Below are 22,331 nucleotides of genomic sequence, written 5' to 3' on the forward strand. Positions count from 1 at the left end.
GGAAACTACATTTGAGATCTTAAAAAAAAGTTACAACATAAAGAGAAGACAAAAACACGGAAAAGAGGGTAGCAGGTGTAACAGCATGTTTGGAAGTGTGTATAAAACCAGGTCAGGGAGTGTTAGACGTGCAAACCACTGAAGATAGCTTTCAAGATGGAACCACTTTAAACTTGATCGAGTGGATGTGGAAGCAAACAACACACTAAGTAAAGGAAGAGGAGCAGTTGATCATTCAGGTATTGGTAAGCATCTCATCCCTGTTCACTTCATAGTACTCATGATTAATTATTGGTTGATCCATATGAGTTTGTGAATTATTTGCTTTGCCATATGTTTTTGTATCTGTCAACTTATCATAAAAGACATCATCAGACAAAATTAAGAACAAAGGAACCCAATAAACCGTACCGTATATATGCATCAATCTCACACCGTGAGCACCCCATCATCCTTTTCGATCGTTCTTCCCCCCCTCTCGATCCCTTGTGGTTTCCGCCTTCTCCCTCATTTCATTCTATCATTTTTTTCTTTGATAAGCAATAAGTTGTGGAATTATTTGATCTGTCATGCATATGAATATGATATTAATTGTTATTGTAGCTGCATGTGTTGTGTGTGTGAAGTTGCCATAAAAGAAAAACATCATCATTCATCGCTCATCACCACAAACACAACAAAACCTGTATTCACCGTGAACTCAGAACCCATTCTTTTTCCGTTTTCCTTCTTCTCTGAGTTCTGTCTGTTGCCCCCATAAGCCGCTGCTTGTAGTGTAGCAGCTTCGTTAGACACTCCTTTTATCATTTTTATTTTATTTCTTTTTATTTTACTTTGGTATAAAAGTATCCTGCTACCATTTTTCTTTTTATTTGACATTCTATTCATTTTGACCGCACTTTTCTCTCTCTTTGAATTTTACACTTTTTTTTTTATTGATAATGAAAAGCACCGGCAGAAACAGAAAATGAAAAGGGAGTAATCGTATACGTGCATATATATTCATAGGAGTAATCATACATGCATATTCATATATCACATATACCTATTTGATACTGAGAGTAAGAGAAAAGAAAAAAGTATAAGTATAATGAGTTATATAATTTGATAAGATCAAAGAAAAAATAGAAAGTATTAAATAGATTTTTTATATATAAATGTCCATATTTCATTACTGAAAAGAAAAACAAAGAATAAAAAGAAAGAAAAATAATAAATGGACACTTATATATTTTGTATAAAGTAAAAGAAAGAAGAGAGAGAAATGTGTGTGATAAAATAAGTAATGGTATGGAGAAAAACAGAAAAAAAGTATAACATTATAATAAAAAAAACTTATATGAATAACATAAATCAAACCTTTTTCATAAATTTTAATACTAAAGTTATTTCTAAAAATTCTTCGATCAATATTAGATATAATAAAATATTCTAAAATTATATCAGTTAATAAAATTAAAGAATTCAAATATCATTACGTACCCATTACCATTAGTTTCCTACTCGGTGTGCTTATAGAAGGTCCAACTCCAATGTGGTTCATTTAGAACACATTCTATATTTCAAATTTACATTTGTGTGTTAACAACCCCCGATTAAGTTGATTTCTCAATCGATAAGTGTAAGTATGTTTCTCAAATTTTATCATTCATCCCATTTACCTGTGTCTTATGATCCCCCTAAGTTGTCTTGAAGATATACTCTCAAACTATGATTTTTTAGCTATTTTCAAACTCAGTATCTTACATAATCTTTTTAATCAACTAAGCATGTGGGTAGACAAAATACTTCCATCATTTGGCTTGTATATGTGTGACTCTCAACTGTTAAGTATTGTTAAAAAATCAGATCGAGACAAGAAGAGTGAAGATGTGGAAGCTGAAGTTTTCAAAGAGCAATGAGGATGAGTGGATAATGCAAAGTGTGAATAATCATATTGGAAGACAGTTCTGGGAGTTCGATCCACATCTTGGAACCAAAGAAGAGCGAGCTCAAGTAGAACAAGTTCATAAAGAATTTAACAAGAACCGCTTCAAATATAAGCATAGTTCTGATCTCCTAATGAGACTCCAGGTTTTGTTCATTTATGTCTTTGTTTTAATGTTGTGCATGTATGTGGCTGCTTATTTATATAAACAAAATTACAAATAGTTTTTTGCTAAATATTTTTTTTTTGCTTAAACATAAAATTAGTGCATGTAAAGTCACGTTTTTTTCAATTTGTATTGGTGTAAGTTTTTGTTTTTTTTCCATGTAAGTTCAAGTGTTTCATTTTGATTCTTAGATGATATTATCATAATATCATTATATGTCATGTCAATAATATCAATTTATATCAATATTATTAGTGTCACATCATCAAAACAATATTATTAGTGTCATATCATCAAAACATTAAAAGTATTAAAAATAAAATAAATAATACATGAACTAATAAAGATAAAAAAAGTGATATTTTTCAGATACAAATAAATATTTAAATCTTAAATGTAATGTATAAATTTAATTTAAAATTTAAAAACTAAACTAAAATTAATATAAAATAAAAAATAATATGGGTTTAATTAAAATATTTTAAACCATAAGATTTAATTAAAAATGATAGAATTAAAAAAAATATTGTTTGAATTGAAATAAACAATAAGGAAAGTAGTGAAATTTTTTCTTGCTTATTTAAATGAGTGAAAATAAAAATTATAATTTTATAAAAATTATTTTATATTAATTAAGAAAAATAATTTAACTCCAACAATAGAGATTATGATAACATACAATACACACATATAACACAAATCATAAAATTATTAAGACTCATTTTGTTCCAATCAACATTATCATTCTAAACTTTTTACTCTAAAGTTTAATCTTTGTTACAATGGAGCCAATTTCTATATCTAAAATATACATAAAAAACATTAGTGTTTGCATATAAAAATGAAAAAAAAAATACAGGACCAAAAAAAAAAAACACAAACTTACATGAATCAAAATTTCATATTTAAACCTTATTTGTGTTCTATGTTTTTCGTGCACAGTTTGAAAGGGAAAAAGGCTTAAAGACGAAACTAAGTAAGATAGAAATTCAGAGCGAGCAAGATATAAATGAGGAAGTTGTGCGAAACACACTGAAAAGAGCCTTGAGATCTTATTCAGCCCTACAAGCCGATGATGGATTTTGGCCTGCTGACTATGGCGGCCCCTTGTTTCTTCTACCTGGTTTGGTACATTCCTTTTAATTTCATAACTTCAACATTCCCCATTCATAGCTTCTCCAGAGGATCCAATTCTCTTATTCTAGACTTTTATGCATCAAATTTTTATGTCTATTATTTATATATTTATCAAAAATCGTAAATATATTTATAAAAAAAATACTTTCTCCATAATATATTATCAATCAATTCTTATATTATAGATTTGAATCCTTATATCTAATTCTTACAGAACCAAATCATATTCTCCTTTTTTATAAAAAATGATAAAATCACGCGTTTGTTATTATGTTATGACCCATATATCATGTTGAATAGATCAAATTAATATTAATGTATATAATTATTCTCCATTATATACACGTTACAGAATCAAATTAACTTCACATGCTATCTTTCAATTAATACAAGTAAAAGCAAATCTATTATTAATTATATGTTAATCAAAGTAAGGAAGTATCACAAGTGCACTTTTTATTTAATTATGTGTAGGTGATTGGATTATCGGTGACTGGCGTCCTTAATGTAGTTTTGACGCCTGAGCATCAGAGTGAGATGCGACGCTATTTGTTCAATCACCAGGTATTTTTTAGTGAATAATCAACATACATACATGTTTTACGGAGTGACATTTTAATATTTTAAGACAGCATGTTATCAATAATTATATATACACATCCTTTTCAGTCAGCCAGTTGTGACTAAATTAACATGCAATAAATGTGTATAGAATATAGATTAATTATATATAAAGGACAAACCATTAATATGAAAAATTCAATCAAGCATACTATTATTCTAGCTAGCTAGCTCTTGTTATACGATGAATAACACGGCGCCAGTTGTTAACAGAACGAAGATGGAGGGTGGGGATTGCATATAGAAGGGTCGAGCACAATGTTTTGCACTGCTCTCAACTATGTGACCTTGAGATTGCTTGGAGAAGACATCGATGGTGGAGAAGGTGCCATACAGAAAGCAAGGACATGGATTCTTCATCATGGAGGAGTCACTTATATTCCTTCATGGGGAAAACTCTGGCTTTCAGTAAGTGTGCATATGCTCTTAATATATAAATGCATGATAACCCTATATATATATATATATATATATTCTATTATTGGAAAATAATTGATAAATAAAAATAGTTAAGCAAAAATCTAATGTAACATATAAATTTTATCTAATAATTCTTACCTTTATAAACCCTTAATTAATTTTGTGACCACTCTATTTGAATAATTTTTTCATGAAATAAAATCATAAATCTTACTAGAGAGATTTGTATTTAATATTTAATTGTACTTCAAATTAATAAAATTTCCTTGTGTTTGACAAGACTTTCATTTTATATGTAGTTTAATGTGATAATCTTTTTTAACATCAGTATACTCCGTAAGTATATAATTAAATTTGATTTTTGGAACATAGGTGCTTGGTGTATACGAATGGAGTGGTATGAAGCCAATCCCACCAGAGACATGGTTGTTTCCCTACTTTCTTCCTTTCCACCCAGGTTCTGCGAATTGAAACGTTTTCTCCAATCTCTTAACCTCCTAACCTGAACGATTATATTGTTATAACTTTCACCATGAATATAAATTTAAATAATAAAAAGTTATTATCCTCTCTTTAAATCAAACGTTTTACTAATATATAACTGAATTAAGATAAAAAGTTACTAGTCTCAGATTCATACCAAATCACACTTTTTATTAATATATATCTGAATTAAGCTTACATGATTTTATAAAAATTAATTAGTTTAATTTTTATGGTCAATATAAAAATATTTGCATTGTCAATTAATAAAAAAATTATATTCTAACTTTTGAAATAGTTATTAAAAATTTAATAAATTTATCATACATAATAATTTATAATTAGATGATAATATAAATAATTTTTTATCATGTCATTTCATTTAAATTAAATTATTTTATGATAAAGAGCTCTTTTATTAATATTACACGCACTCACATTCACAAAAATGACTACTCGAAATCTTTATGTATATTTTTTAATTTTGATTATTTATATAAGATCCAACAACCATTATTCTTATTTAATTTTTCACACTAACCAAATGGTGTTACACTAGTAACACCACGCACTGTAAAGATAGAGAATTTTTCACACTAACCAAATGGTGTTACACTAGTAACACCACGCACTGTAAAGATAGAGAAAAGGAAAAAGGTAAGTTATACCGATATAAGTGAAAAATACTTTTATTCCATTCAGTAATTTTTTATATGATAAATTTATTTCCGAAGTAATAGTTAGGATAAAAGTTTAAAGTAAATAAGGATTTAAGAAATGTTAGTATATTTTTTAATAATTTTCTTAACATACTATGTACTATTGAGTAAAAATTATTAGAAATTATAAAATTATGAGTCTCTAACTCTTTATTTAATAAACTTTATTCATAATTTTATAATTTTTAATAACTTTAGTTAATAAGAGAGAAGTGAGTTAGAGAATATGATACTAGTATTCCTCTTAAATATTTTATTTCTTGAATTTCTAAAGTATATTGTTCCAATAATCCTTAAATTTAAAGAAATAAAAAAGTCTTAGTAAATATATTTTATCAATTAGTACAAGACTAATAATTTATAGTATAATAATAAATAAATTATGTAGACTATGTACAAATTCCATACTATGAGAGAAATAATTTTCATCCAATAATACTTTTTAACATCAATTTTTATAAATATTTAGTTAAGAAAATATATCAAAAAGTATATAAAAATTTTAGTTTATTATTTAAAATTTGTAATAGTATAAAGAAAGCTATATATAAAAAACACATTATCTTATTTGCAGGAAGGATGTGGTGTCACTCTCGATTAGTGTATCTACCCATGTCATACTTATATGGTAGAAGATTTGTGGGTCCTATCAACACAATTATTTTATCTCTTAGAAAAGAGCTCTACACCATTCCCTATCATCTACTCAATTGGAATGAGGCTAAAAACTTATGTGCCAAGGTAGCTCTGTATTTGTGTGTGGGCATTTGTTTTTTCTCTCTCTTGATTTTATTATTAATAAAGATTAATATATATATATATTACATAAATAATTTTTTATGAAGAAAATCAACATGACTTATTAATATATTAAATATTTGCATAATGTACCATTTTGTTTATATAAATTTATAATATTTATATAAATGTTTTAACTTTATTAAAAAAATATGTAAGTTTTTATTAAATAAAGAATATACTAACAAATGCAATCATATATATATATATATATATATATATATATATAATCATTGGCAAATACACAAATTCATCCAAGTAATAATTTAAAACGGATAAGGTCGAGTATCGCTTTCACAAGAATTTTGTTTGTATTCAAGACGATGTATGCTCATTTTTTGTACAATCAATGAATAGATTTAAGAAGTGCAATTTGAGTCATGTTTGTAAATTAAACAAACTATAATATTCTATGCTATGATTAAGTAAGAAAAACAAACACTAGAGTGGCGAAGGATCATGAACGCGGGATTTGAATATTTTAGGGGCTTTTCTACCAAAATTACTCTTGATACGGTAAAATTAATTTTTTTCTATTTAATGTTATTATCACCTATACCTATTAATGTATTGTAATCGCGATTCCTCATATAAGAGAGTCTAATTTCCCTAATTTCTTTCTTATTCCCTTGAAAACCAAATTAGTTGAACATCATGACTAATGGAGATGCATAAACAAGCTAAACAATCTCACACTATCCCTAGCAATGAAGCATTTAGATGTTCTTTCTAGTTCTAAGGATTAAAAACATGTTCCAATGCCTAAATCCTAAACATGACATATATATGGGTGATCAAACCAAATACATGTGAATAAGTACAAAAAGATACAACGAAACTGGAAATAACATTAAATAGATAGTGAAACTCATTACATCAAGAGAGTTTGATGGAAAGCTCCCCCACAATGGGTGGTTTAGTCTCTCAATGAGAGGCTTAACTATACAAAGAGGATAAAAATGTATGGAGGAACGGAAAGAATATGGGTATGGAGGTAGTTAAGGCTCCTAATGGATATTTCCTTTCGTCTTCCTCGAGCTCTAGGATTTTTTGTTTTACACCAAATCTGTCATCCCTTTTTGTCCCCCTTATTTCTCACTTAAAAACCACTTTGGTAAGAGTTTTCACGATTTCGCGCTAAGTGCGGGCACTTGTTGAGCGCGAGTAAGTGATCGAGCGCTAAGCGCACAATACGCGCTAAGCGCATCTTCACGTTACATCTGGGTCTCTAGACACCTTCCTCGCGCTAAGTGGAACCTTCCCGCTAAGTGGCTTCAACACACAGAGTGGTCCTAGTGGCGCTAAGCGAGAATCATTAGGCCTCAACTTATACTCCAATTCCTCGGCTGTATTTCTACAAAACAAAAGACCACCATAACAATATAAATCTAACAGTTTAAGCATCTATTACACAAAAACTTAGAGGATGTCAAAAATTCAATGATTCACACAAAAAGAAATAATAAAGGGAGAGAAAATTGATAATTCCTATAAGTCTTAATTACAAAATATGCTTATGCACATAAGTTATCAATACACACATTAATATAAGTACTATAATTTTTTATAAATAAAGTGATACATTATGCAAATTTTTAATATATTAATAAATCATGTAAATTTTCTTCATCAATAAAATTATTTATTCATAAAATATTATATTGTTAATATATAATCTTTTTTAGGGTGTGATTATTCATACCATGACATGTTTATTTACACTCTTATTTCTATTATTTTATTCAACTATTCAATTTTATCTTAATTTATTTGTAGGTTATTGATATCCAAATATGTATTCATACTCCCTATTTTTATTTTCATTATATTTTTGTTGAAATATTGACAAACATACCAAATCGCACAATATTATATGATGTAATACTTAGCAAATTTCACAAACTTTCTCAAACAAGACTTAAAATGGGGTGGTAGAGAAACAAACTTGACATTTTACTTAAATGGAAGAAATAGGAAAAAAATATAAATTTACAGGTATTTTTGGGTTTTGAAGAAAATAACACAATTGCAAAGATAAAAGACTCAAATGACACTGATTGACAGTATTAGATTTCACCAAACATTACTCTTTTTCACAAAACACACAACATTCACTTTGATCTTTAACATTAATATAGTCATATAATGGTATTCTAAATCTTAATTCTTAAGGTAAAAAAAGTCTAAGTTTTTTCATTAATCATCAATCACTTGGAACGTCAATCAAGAATTAAAATCAGACATTTTATTAAAAAAACAAGGACCACAAAATGGCTAAAACTAAAAAGTATTCCAACTAGGTAAACAAAAAATATATTTAAAATTGTTATTTAATTGAATCTCTAGTGTTAAATGAGCGAAACATAGATAATTCTCAATTCAACTGTCAAATCATCACATTAGTATAAATAAAATTTGATTACAGATTAAAAGTTTAAATATGTTTTTATTTCTTACAATTTATTTATTTTTTCCTTATAATTATTTTTTTACTCTTTATAAATTATTTTTTTATTTTTTCGTTCTTAAAGTGATTTAGATAACACTTTAAATATTTAAAAAAATGCTAAGCTGCAAGAACTAAAAAGGTATTTGACCCTAAATTAAAATATTTTTGAATTAATGTTAGCAAAATTAATAGGTTTGACAACAATTTTGGATATGGATGTTGCACTATGTACTAATAAAAATTATGTTGTGTAATCTTGATAAGAAAGGGAGTCTTTTAAAGTAAACATAAAATATACATGCATGAAGCATAATCGACTTAAAATAAATTAAATTATTAGTCTTATTATAAAGGAAATATACGAGACCATTATAATGTGTTTGTCAACTAATTATTGTAGGAAGATTTGTACCACCCATGCCCAATGATCCAGAATATTTTATGGGGTTTTCTTCACAATATTGGGGAACCTCTTCTCATGCACTGGCCGTGCTCCAAGCTAAGGGAAAAAGCACTCCATTATATAATGCAACATATACACTATGAAGATGAAAACACAAACTATATTTGTATTGGTCCCGTTAATAAGGTAATGGTGTTAGCATTTGTATACTACTTTTATATCTTATTTATCATTGACTTTTAAAGCTCATATAAGTTAATACAAAAATAATAAAAAGTTCAAGTAATAAATACAACCGCAGGTTAGATGGTTTGTATATAGTTGAATCCAATCATTTTAAGTTTTAATACAATAACATAGGTGTATCACTAACTTGTTAAAAGTAATAAAGATGTTAGTAACAATCTTTCTTGATTTCCTCTTATCCCAAGACTTACTTTGTCTTACTTCTTTTAGTTACATAACAAATGTCATAACTGTAGCTTCACTGAAATGAATTGACCTTAATTAAATCAGAACTTTTTTAAAAAAAGCACTAGAATGCAAGATTATAAAGTAGATATTGGATTTCTCATCTTTGACAATTCTCTATTGGATACGATCAATTGGATATGCAATGTCTTTATCCACTATAGTGTTTCTAATGTAGTTTTAGCGCCCCACCCCTCTTTTTTGCAAAATAAAGTTAAAAAAAAAAAAAAAGAGCATAAGAACCATATTAGGAGATAGGATTCTATTCTATCACACCCAACTGAATATCCAGAAGATGCAATTAAACTTGATAACATTATGATTAATTTCTTAGAAATTTGAATAAAGAGAACCAAAATGACAAGTCCTACAAATCAGGTATTAAACATGGTTTGTTGTTGGTTGGAGAACCCCAATTCTCACGCCTTTAAGTATCACATTTCAAGAATCAAAGATTATCTCTGGCTCGCTGAGGATGGAATGAAAATGCAGGTATAACATTAATTGTATTCTTTCTTCCAATATTATGGTATTAAGTTTTGATAGGAAAAATAATTATTCGTCTACAAAAATTGACAAATGCATGTACATTAACTTACATTTAGACTTTTGATTAAATATTAACCTGTAAATTCTAATGAAGGTAGTTCAATGTCAGGGATATAATGGTTCTCAATTTTGGGATGTGACTTTTTCTATTCAAGCAATATTAGCTATCAATCTTGAGGATGAATATGGTTCGATTCTTAAGAAAGCAAATAATTTCATAAAATACTCACAGGTATTGTACATTGATTAAAAGTTGTTGTAGAATAACTTAAGAGAATGAAATTTTGATTATGATAAATACATCTGGCTTTCGTTTGAAGATCACAGCAAATAGCTCTGGTAATCTGAGTCATTGGTATCGCCACATTTCTAAAGGTGGTTGGCCTTTCTCAACTGCAGACAATGGTTGGCCTGTATCAGATTGCACTGCAGAAGGTTTGAAGGTGATGATGAATGGATTTGCCATAAACTTCAATATAATCTCAAATATGAATGTGTACACATATGTTCAATTAAGAAACAAAAATATCTTTTGCTTTCTTAAAAATACGTTCTTTGTTAGAATTATGCATTGGGAATGTCAATTCTTTGTGATATAAAAGAATCATATATTCCACTATTTTGATTAAAGTTTAAGATAACCTATAATTTTGGAAAGGATATAAAGAAATGAAGTTCTTAGACAGGTGAGAAGTTTCCGTTCGAAACTTAATGATAGTGATATATAAAATTAAAACTTAAAAATATGTTTTTTTGCCTCTAATAAATTTTTGAAATTTAATTTTGGATTCTAATATTTATTTCATTTTTACTTTTTGATGGCTAATAATTTTTTTATTTTATTTTGGTCCCTAAAGAGCTATCAAAATCACTTTATTTCACTTTCTAAGGCGTTGTCTAAACAAATTAGGGGACTGAAAACAAAGTAAAAAACTAATTAGGAGCCAAGTTTTAAAAAATTATTAAGGACAAAAAATCAAATTCAAAAATTTATTAAGGATAAAAACATATTTAAGTCTAAAATTAAATAGATAATGATAAAACTTTTAAATCATATTCAAAGCTAAGCTAATAGTTTCTTGAATCATGTTATATGAATACAATTTGTTTAACATGTTCATATTATTTTATTTTCAGGCAGCCATTTTGTTATCAAACTTGCCATTTGAGACAGTTGGGAAACCAATGGAAACAGAACAATTATGGGATGCGGTTAATTTGATTTTATCCCTGCAGGTTTCCAGTAATTATAATATATATATATATATATATATATATGTTATTACATTGCGGTGTGATAGAAAATCGTGGAAAATTTGGAAAGTAAAACTGCACCAAGCATTTGACCAATGGGAATCAAAGCACTTGTTTTTTCATTCTTTTTGTTTCCTGGCTTAAGGAAATTTAAAAAGGTCAGGAGAATTTTTGAATGATAATGAGTTGGTGACTAAGGAAAGACAAAATTTGCAAAGTGGGAACATGAGATTTGAGATTTCGAATGCGAGTTATGATAGATTACATCCAATGCAAATATAATTTAATTTAATACAACATTATGCGGTTACAATTATCATAATTACGATTGCAACAATTTAAAATCTTAAATTTAGAATTTCAATGTCATGTCTTAATCAATTTTATTTTTCGTAATATTACAGAATAGAAATGGTGGATTTGCATCCTATGAGCTCACAAGATCCTATGCATGGCTGGAGGTAAAGCTTAATTTCTCTTAAACAAGGAAGATGGTTTGAATTTTTAACACTCTTGGTTTCTATTACAGAAAATAAATCCAACTGAAACGTTTGAAGATATCATGATCGATTATCAGTATGTCTAACATTTTCTTGTAATTTATATGTTGAGTGAGAATACGGAATTATATCAACTAAATGAGTCCATAATTTTATTATAGGTGCGTAGAATGCACATCATCGGCAATTCAAGGTCTTGTCTTATTCACACAGCGATATCCAAGGCATAGATGGAAGGAAATAAAAACTTGTATTGCTAAGGCGGCAAATTATATTGAAAGCATACAGCTAGCTAATGGATCATGGTTTGCTCTATTTGTCCACAAACTCACATCTTTTAATACATGTCATCCATGCAAACTAGCTAATTCAATAATTTAGGCAATACAAATTTCCAAATAGAAAACATTAACTAAGAAAGGTTCATCGATTTAATTATGTGTTAGATAAATTCAAAGGATTAACATTTTTAATTGCTAAATGATGATAGAAAAGTGTTCAATAGACAAAAGCATTGGAAAAAGAAATCACATTTTCTTTCTTGCAAATTTCTCGAGACTATCGCTAGTGTTGGCATCGAGTTAATTTGTTTTTTGATAGTGTAAAGGCAAGATGTATTAGTATTTGTAATTAATTAACTAGGTATGGATCATGGGGAATTTGCTATATCTACGGAACATGGTTTGGAATAAAAGGGCTTATAGATGCTGGTAAGAGTTACCAAGATAGCCAAAGCATTAGAAGAGGTTGTGAATTTTTGCTTTCCAAACAACAACTTTGTGGTGGGTGGGGAGAAAGCTATATTGCATGCCAACAAAAGGTAACTTACATCCCCCTCTCAATCTCATTGTGGTTTATAATATAGTTTGTGTTTGGATACAACACAATCGATTTTGAGGCCAAAAACCATGGTGTGACCGTGAATTTTGAGAAGCAACTGTGTGTTGTTGTGGCTCCACCATGGGGTTGACCACTATTTTTTTAGCATGCCACCACCCCAAACACACACTACATACAACTATTTTTCCCTTTCAACATATCGTAGCTTTTCACTATCTAATTAATGGTAAAATAGGTTTATACAAATTTGGAAGGAAACAAGTCACATGTAGTAAACACTGCATGGGCTATGTTGGCACTTATTGAAGCAGGACAGGTATAACTATAACATAGTTCAATGTGTAGAACCCATTCATAATTCCTAGAAGAGAGCAAGAGTCGCTATAAAGTCATTGCTTATTTTATGGTATAGGGCCAAAGAGATCCAACCCCATTACATCGTGCAGCCAAGGTTTTGATCAATTCACAAATGGAAAACGGGGAGTTTCCCCAACAGGTAACAAATAACAACCACTACATAGCGTAAAACTATAAACAAAAAATTTCCATGAGGGTGTCTATTGTAAATTCAACCTTATGTAATGAGTTGAATATTAACTCTTAAATTATATTTGAAAATAACCATTATATATTATTAAGTAAATATTATTACTCCATTTACACAACTTACATTTACATGCACGCATTTAACAAATACCTAACATGACCTTCTGTAGGAAATCACGGGAGTCTTCAACAAGCATTGTACTATCAGTTACTCTGCATACAGAAATATCTTTCCAATATGGGCTCTTGGAGAATATCGAAGTCGCGTACTGCTTTGTCCTAGCAAAGGGTCAACAGCAATAGCATAATCATGTAAAAAAAGATCATAAGTTTTATTTTCTGCTTTTGCATATCATTTGCATCTATCTTCCATTTAGATGCTCGTCTACCCTGTGGACTACAAAACTGCCAGTAAAGGAGGCAAGAGACGTGCATAAAACTGAAAATTTTCTATTACATAAAGCACTGATGAAGAATGTAAATTGTAATTTGTCTGATACAAATATAAGTTACAAAAATTGCTTTAGCATGATGAGTATACCATACCATTTAATCTCGTTACAAGAATTCCTGTTACAATGACCCTAAAACTTGACAATGATAATACAAAACCTTATCCACCAGCTTTTAACAAATTTGCTACCCTACTTTTCTATCAATCCAATGAAAAGTCCAAAACAAATACATGACCTCACAAGTTGCCTTTGCTATCTCTCGAGGGTTGCAAGTTGAAGGTTTGTCACCTAAATTTGGGAATTACTAAGAAAGGCAATCACACACCTCGAACTTTGAAATAATTTATCTACTCTCTGCCATACCATGCATTGAATATCTAGAAGCTTCCTTGCCTTTTCTTGTAAGCATGACTGCTGCCGAATTGTCTCACCATGGATCTGTCAAAGAAGAAATATTGTAAACATACAATCAGCAAAAAAGATCGCATTCATTTGAACTCAATAAACAGTGAAACTGGCCAACAAAGAAGTCCCTAACCTTCAAAAATAGCCTCATAACAGCTTGTAGAAACTCAAAATTATTTCTGCTGGAAAGCTCATGAATAAAATAATCCAGAAGCCATCCAATGGATACCAACTCAGGTCTCTTCTCTGCTTCTTGCTGATCATCATCATCAATGATCTGAAACATTCGAAGCTCCATATCCAGACTTGACGGAGATAATCCTTTAATATAATCAGTAAATGCTGCATCTGCAATATGGAATGTTAAATACTAGAGATGTTCAGAGAAAATAAATTAGAATTAATTGACCACAATCAACATACAAGATTCACATAAAAATAAAATAGTTGGACTCTTACAATTGTCTGTCTCTTTTGAGCATTGGAGAAGATACAGAAAACGTGATTGTGGCATATCTAATCTTGTCTTCATTTGTTTTCCATCATCTGTTCCATCATTCTCCTTTATTGATAACTTACCAGACTCGAACAATATTTCCCCAGAGAGGGATGGAACTGAAGGCAAGAAGAATGGAGCTTTTTCAGGTTTTTTTGGAGGCTCAGTAGGTTTGTTGCGAACCTGGAATTTAGAATTTGTAATTCAACAAACAGAACAAACTACATGACATTTATGAGCATGACAGAGAATAGAAATGAAAATTAAGAAAATAAAGGGGATGTTTGGTTTGGAAAAAAATTGTTTTTACTTTTAATTACAAAAAAACTATCTTGTTTTCATTTTGTTTATATTTTTAAAGATTTGTACGAAAATAGTAAAAACATCTTTTTATTGTTTTCCATGATTCTTAAGTAAACTTCTGAAAGTAGGAAACAAAGTGAAAACAATGTGACATTTTTTTAATTAAAAGTAAAAACAGAACATTTTCTCAAACCAAATGGCCCCTAAGGATTCACACAAAAGTTTATATCAGAGAAGGAATACTGCCGAGAAGTGAAGACCTTTATAATGTCCAAGTTGATTAAGTTCTGCCACTGGCTCTTAGGCAGCAATGAAAGTGTAACTAATTCGGGTATTTGCTTATCTTGAGTTGGGAAATGCAGAGCATCTTTAGGTTGAGATGCATTCACTGGCTCATCATAATGCTCATCTCGAGAATGCTCTGCAGAAGAGATAGACGGCAATGTGACACTCACAACCTCTTTTCCACTTGCGCATGAATCAACATTTGAAGTACTAGAGAACATTGCCTGGTTTACCCTGATAAAATTTCTAACTATCAAAAATGGTTTCTTATTAACATTTTCAACTTTATTCTGCAATTAATAGAACCATTCCTCCATTCAATGTTATTAAATCACACAAGTAACAATTTTCCCATTTGGTATTTTTTTAACCTTTCAGAAATTTAATAAAACCAGTCTTTTGTTTGTTCCAAAGAAATATGATAGTGAAAAGGTTTTACATGGAGAATGTTACCTTGTCTTACAATTAATTTACAGACCCAAGCCCAAAAACGAATATATCTATTAGATGCAATAAACATTTAGAAAAGTAGAAAACGTTATCCACAAAATTATGTTCCATGAACCAAGAAAATAACTTTGGAAACTCACCACAGGTATATTCCATTTTGATCAACATGGGTAGTTGCTAATATATCCATGTTTGGGGACAGGGATAATGCTGTGATAGATGCATCAACTTGTATTGCATCTATCTGTCTTGCTAAGATTACATCCCAAATTCGAAGACTTCCATCCATACTAGATGACAGAAGCCACTTCCCATCCTCACTGAAGCACAAATCTGTTATACGATCTGTGTGACCTTCGAATTTACGAACAAGTCTAAGAGCCACAACATCAAATAATCGAATTGTTAAATCATCTGCTACTGTAGCCAGGAGACCTAAAAATCAATAAAACTCTACAATCACTTCATGACCCAAGAGTTTGAATTATACGGTAGGAATTTCTTTCTTCGTATATTATTTTTTAAAAAAAAACTAAGGAATTAGGATTTAGGAATACACAAACACATGGATAATGGAATATGAAAAGTAATAAAAATTCAATTTACCATTATAACGATGGTAAACAATCTTAACAACAGAACAACCAACATCCCATTTGGTTTTAAGATCACGTTCTTTGAAATCCCAAACCTGCAATTAAATATATTATATACGAGTATTTCAAGTATAATGTAGCTATGCTAACCAAAGTGATTTTCATTTCTCTTTATTAGCTTAACAAGTGGAAATTACAGTATCTTCGAAAAGCAAATATGAACCTTTATATCTCCTTCGTATCCCGCACTTATCATGAGAGTATTTGTCGAGTCACAAGCAACTCCAACTACTTCACCATCATGAGCACAACTTCTTGATTCTGAAATGTCAATGTAAGCACCCCTGCAAATTCCAGATTGAAGATTAAACCTTTCAATCCATCCACCTGCTGTCCCTAGAAAGACAAAATTTCCACAGGCACTGATGGCACAAGCCTGTTACCGTATGAAAGCAGTAGTCAGTTATAACGCATCCCTGTTTGTCAACATGCTTTTAAATATTGAAACCTTAAACAGAAATTTTGTATTGTTATTATGCCACACATCCAATGGGTTTTTCATTATAAAAGAAATTTGAAGCAACAAAACAGGTACTAAAATAAGCATAGCAATTTGCACATATCTTCTTTGAAAGCAATGATTGTCAGGAAACAGAAAATATTGAATGAAGTGGAATTCCTAACCTTTACAGGTGTTGGATTTTCAGGGCATGGATTCAATATATGCTCACCAAGAACAAAATTTTGAAGTCTCCAAAGATATGCCTGTGCAGTATCCATATGACAAGTGACCACATTGCACCAATCACGTTCTCTAATTTCAGCTGAAGTTTGCACAAAAAAAGATTATGTGAACTTCTGACAGCAGATTATATAATAAATTCATTGAGAAGAAATCTGGAAGTGCAAAAACAGATAAACTACATGTGTTTGCGTGTCTATTTAATCATCAGTTTTTATTTTAGTTTCTTTCACTCAACAGAAGATTAGAGACAATATTTGGTGATTGGCTTCTATTTGGTGTATAAAGCAAGCAATCTTTTAAGGGGGTTCCCCTAACTGCAGAGAGATTAGGCACTATGCAGCATTTTTCCATTGATGTTCTCTCTTTTTGTTAGTTATTTTTATTTTAAACCTGTTTTCTTATGGAGGATCCCTTATCCTCCAAATTCAGAGTAACTTTCTGCTCTCCAACTCAATGATTTTATTCTTTTAAAAAAAGGAAAGAAGAAAACAACAAGCAGTTTTAATTCCAAAATTGTGTAAAAATTACTAAATCTTAATTAAACTAGCCAGAAGGTAACACAAATATTATCATTCACCACTCACTTCATTGTAAGCCTACGGTTATATAATCATCAATCATTTATCAGTTCAGCTGCAGTTTTAATAAATCAAAAGAATCAATTCATATAAACATCAAGTCATTAGATGAAGTTCCATTTATAAGTTTGGTCTTCAGAACAATTACACCCAAATGAGAAAATGCCAAAGAAAGAACTTACCACAATCAAATGCAATCATAGGCTTCAATTTTATTTCTTCCTCCTGTGCAACACACATACACACAACAAAAGAGGATAAGTAGATAATTTGAATTTAAGTGTGTAAAACACTTGGCATTCACACAAGAAGCAATTATTTATTAATTACAACACAAATATAACTAAAGGCACCAAAATCATTAAATTGAATAAAGTCGGGTTACCAACTTCCAGATATTTTCAATAAAATATGAATTGTTCACAAACAAAAAAGAAAAAAGCAAAGAATCAGAGAGTACCATATACTTCTTAATCCCCTCCCTACCCATGTTAACGTTAAACTGAAGCCCAATTGAGGCATTATCACCTGGATACATTTACAAGGCTGATTGGGATAAAACCTATCAATGATCTAATAACCCGGTGTTATAGAATTAAAATAATTACAATCTCCCTTTTGCTGGTATTCAAGTTTGAACATCGCATACAAGAACCATGATGTAGTTTGAACATCGCATACAAGAACCAAGATGTCAACACATCATGTGCATTTGAATCTTAAGTCTGAAACACTTAAAAAGATCCATTTTTTACTCTTCTCTGACAAGTTTGCTGAAAAGTTAGGGATAGAGTTTGCAGGTTGAAGCATTATAAGTTGCTTCTAGCTTAAACATATTTTTACTAGAGACTCAACAGAAAACAAAGGAAAGCACCTACGCAACCAGAATTCCCCCTACATAACAAAAAACCCAGCAAAGTCCTTGGCAAAACAGTTCCAAAAGTCTTTATGCACAGTTAAGCAACAATATGTCAGAATGAGAACCGCAGTCATACCTTCAGTTTCAACTTCCTTGCACGTTTAGAAACATGCCATTGAGAAAGCTCCCTGCTTTGTTGATCCTATTAAAACTTCAATAAATACATCAATGTTGTAAATATGGGCAAAGTAATTGAGTAGATAGTATGCAGCAAACAGGAACAAAAGATTAAGCCAGGAAGTATAGCCAATATAATGGAGGGGAAAAATAAATATGCATGCCAACCAGCTTAGAAAGGGCAAAGGCCGGAGAACTAACATTTAAGTATATACTTAATAATATCTGAATGCACATAAACCATACAAGGAGAAACTAGAGAAAAGACTATTATCTTAATTTGAATTAGCAAGGAACTAGCTTTGGTTGCATCCTTGACTGTAGAGAGGCAACAACGGACTCTAGACAAGTGCTCTCATGGAGTAAATTTTCAGGATGATCTTAATAGTCAAAGAAAATTGTCTGCCCACATTGGCAACGTTGTCTATATTATTTTTCACAACAATATCAGTAATGAAACAATTTTCCCCCCAAATAAATAGGGACAACCAACCTGAACTACAGAGAAAAGGCGAAAGGCACGATCCTGACCTGCAGAAAGAATATGTCTTCCATTGGCATAAAACCTGCCATATAATTTGCAGGTGTGAGTAAGTAATGGCACATGCCAAATATAAAGTACAAAATCACAATCATTATGTATTATGTAGTAAGGTCACAATACCCAAAAGAATGCTGAATAGCTTAATTTCACCCATACAATTAACATCTTTCAGGATAATTTCCAAAAATAAAAAGAAAGCCAGCCACAGAAAAGTAATAAAGAAAAATCTCAAACAAAACTATTAACACAAAATAGCTCTATATTCCCTTAGCAAAATAGCTCTCCACAGAAGAACCAATATGCTGAACATCATAGAGAGGCCAAGAAAACAATATTGTTCGACAGCATAATTAATAATTAATAGAGATCTTCCTTCAAAAATTAAAAGTACGATCAGTACTTTCTAACCAAATGCACCACAGGAAAGAATTTATACAGACATTGACATGTATGTACACGACAATTGATCATAAAAAATTTCCTATATAAATTAACACCCGGAAAAAAATTATTACTTTAAGCAGAAGGGAGGAGCACTATGCCCACTTCGGAAGCGCAAAAGGCGAGGATCACCATCACTTGTATCAAAAATCCACATCTGTGGAAAAAAAGGCAGACATTTTCTTACAAAATCAGAAAGAACAGGTAAGTAAAAAAATTTGAAAGACAAATGGTCAAATGCACACCAATTAAAAGCAGACACCAAGATGAAAATTGAAAAACTATCTTCATCCTTCACTAGAATAAAGTACTTTGGAACAAAAAAAGTTGAACAGAAACACTTTGCTCTATTAAATGGAAAATAAACCAAAATGGACACCGATATGAGCACAAGCTTCAATCATGATAGTAATCGGTAAAGCACATATACTCCAGTATAAAGCCATCATAACCATAGTCACTCAGTAAAGAATACTAACATAGCTTAGATAATTCTAGTCACTATAAATTCATAGTTTTCTATGAAAAAAAACATTAAGGAAAATAATGTTAAATTGCTAGTAATTGGTATTATATTGCATTGTACCAAAAAAATATTGCAGATATCCAGTTATGTTTCAAATATCTTAAATGCACAAACAACTTCCTTCGATTTATTTTCTATAAAATTTGAACAAACAACCATCTAAAGTTACACTCAGAATATTCTCCTAACATATAAGGTTCATCAAAAAATTTAATCACATGTATGCATGTGTGCACCTTCAAAATAATTCTTACTTTAACAGAGTTGTCTGCTGATGAACTCATTAGCACTGGTTCATTAGCAAAAAAATGTAGTGAAGTGATCACACTATCATGAGCCTCTCTTACAACTGATTGGAGCCTTTTCTTTTCCAGATTCCATATGCTTATAACACCGGATGAACCTCCAGAGGCTAGAAGGGGCTGTCCATCTAAAACAGGTAAAATAAACAAACCAATAAAAATATGCATGAACCACTAAATAATACACAAAGACTTGAAGAGAGGCAGTTTTTCAATTTAATTAATTTATTTTTATTGGAAGAAGACAATATATTAGTTTCACTATCAGGGAAGAGTACCACAAGGACACTCATTAAAGAAATATATTGCATACGGCGAATAATTAAGTTGATTAATACGCCAACCCCTATTTAGGACCTCAAGCAGATATATTCAATTTAAGGCGGGTCAAAAGAATTCTTAGACTATGAATGATAAATTGTTAGCTCCTCAAAAATAACCACAGAAACATAGTTAATTTGACTTGGATGCTTCAAAACACATGTATTGACAGTTATAACTTAAGTAGGCTCCTCATTCAATTTTGAGGGAAGTTAACAAGTGCCAAGTAGTAACATAATATACTTAATGACTTCATTATGAGTCGATGGAAATCCGAAAAGTTATTAATCTTTTCCATTCCAAAAAGACAAAAAAAGGAAATGAAAAGACAAGACAATATGAAGTTATATGTTGCTTAAGACAGACAAAAACCAAAATATCTGCAAAGTAGTATAAAAACACTGCAGCAAGTGCAATGCATTAATGAATTTTAATATAAAGCTTCCTGCTCCTACCAGTGCTAAAAGATAAGGAAGTCACTGAACCACGTGTAGAATGTGTAAATGTAACTAACTCTTCATCATAACGAATGTTGTGAACATGAATCCTTCCGTCTGTACAGCCAATTGCAACAACATCTAAGGCAGGGGATGAAACACAACAGGAGATAGGTGAATTCCATCCCTTGAACTCAAAAATCTTTTTCTTTGTGCTAATGTTCCAAAGTTGCATAGGACCTTGCTCACTCCCAATAAGAACCTGCTTACATGCTTTTCAATCATAAAGGGAACAATACAATTTCTATGAATCTTCTGAAGGGAGAAGGATGCTTACCTTATTTAGGTATGTATCCGGATGCATTATACAGCTGGGGCTAAATTTCTCATCTAGCATGATGTGCCCAAACGGAACATGGTTCTCATCAATTCCCTTAAATGGCCACAAGAACATGTTTCCGCGAGCATCAACACTGACAATATGATCTCCAAACAACAGAAGCAACTTAACCTTAGCATTATGGCTGCTCCAAGTTGCAAACTGAAAAAAGTAGCCAATGTTAAATTCCACAAATGCTGCAAGAGAACAAAGCAGGGGCAGCAGAACATTATGTAGAGAACCTGGTGTGCACGCTTGAAAACAGCAATGTTGTTTCCATATGCAGCAAAAGTGTATTCGCGATAAGAAGCAAGAGCACTAATCTTCTTCGGCAGTTGAGGACCTTCATGGAAAATTGCAAGTTTTAATATAACCCAAAATTATTAAAAAGAAGGAGGGGGGGAAGAACAAGGAAAAACAAGAGTTTTACCAACGAGAACCAAATTGAGCTTTGCACACTGCGGAGAGAAAATTGCACGTCAAGGGTGAAGTTCATTGGAAGTTCAATCAACAAAATAGTAATACTATATCCTGAAAAAAAAAAAAAAAAAAAAAAGCGTGTGCGTGTGGTTGAGAAATTACTTACGTTAAAAATCTGAAAAGCCTTTCCAACGCTGACAGTAAGGAAAGTTTCAGTTCCGAGCCTTTGAACAGAGAAGGGGACGCTGCTTGTGATGCATCCGATTGCTCTATAAGGTTCAAATATACCCATTCCTCTTCCTTTTCCTCTGTTTCGTTGTTTGTATCGA

The 22,331-nt window shown here is 30.6% G+C and overlaps 2 protein-coding genes across 6 annotated transcripts; one reads left to right on the forward strand and one right to left on the reverse strand.

Annotated features, from left to right (window-relative positions):
* Positions 1-17: 17 nt before the first annotated feature.
* On the forward strand, positions 18-13,809 carry LOC100784662 (cycloartenol synthase). Of its 5 annotated transcripts, none has more exons than XM_003517567.5 (19): positions 19-245; positions 1,849-2,073; positions 3,036-3,221; positions 3,705-3,794; positions 4,065-4,259; positions 4,644-4,728; positions 6,048-6,214; positions 9,121-9,309; positions 9,973-10,086; positions 10,253-10,375; positions 10,464-10,586; positions 11,281-11,379; positions 11,802-11,858; positions 11,927-11,973; positions 12,059-12,202; positions 12,540-12,717; positions 12,973-13,053; positions 13,150-13,233; positions 13,454-13,809. In XM_003517567.5, exons 2-19 carry the CDS (start codon positions 1,870-1,872, stop codon positions 13,589-13,591), a joined length of 2,304 nt encoding a protein of 767 aa, XP_003517615.1. In that variant the 5' UTR covers positions 19-245; positions 1,849-1,869; the 3' UTR covers positions 13,592-13,809. The 5 variants fall into 5 exon arrangements, with proteins under 5 accessions (XP_040874081.1, XP_003517615.1, XP_040874076.1 ...); XM_041018142.1 differs by having other exon boundaries at positions 22-239; XM_041018146.1 differs by lacking the exon at positions 11,281-11,379 and having other exon boundaries at positions 23-245.
* Positions 13,806-22,304, reverse strand: LOC100795420 (WD repeat-containing protein 36). The gene is made up of 18 exons (XM_003516921.5): positions 22,169-22,304; positions 22,013-22,040; positions 21,825-21,925; positions 21,541-21,744; positions 21,222-21,465; positions 20,398-20,573; positions 19,692-19,774; positions 19,126-19,198; positions 18,592-18,657; positions 17,779-17,821; positions 16,958-17,097; positions 16,497-16,709; positions 16,284-16,368; positions 15,818-16,112; positions 15,203-15,461; positions 14,603-14,822; positions 14,277-14,491; positions 13,806-14,176 (listed from the first exon to the last, which is right to left on the reverse strand). Exons 1-18 carry the CDS (start codon positions 22,292-22,294, stop codon positions 14,027-14,029), a joined length of 2,721 nt encoding a protein of 906 aa, XP_003516969.1. The 5' UTR covers positions 22,295-22,304; the 3' UTR covers positions 13,806-14,026.
* Between the last annotated feature and the right edge of the window lie 27 nt (positions 22,305-22,331).

The sequence above is a fragment of the Glycine max genome, chromosome 1, assembly GCF_000004515.6.
Source record: "Glycine max cultivar Williams 82 chromosome 1, Glycine_max_v4.0, whole genome shotgun sequence".
Lineage (NCBI taxonomy): Eukaryota > Viridiplantae > Streptophyta > Magnoliopsida > Fabales > Fabaceae > Glycine > Glycine max.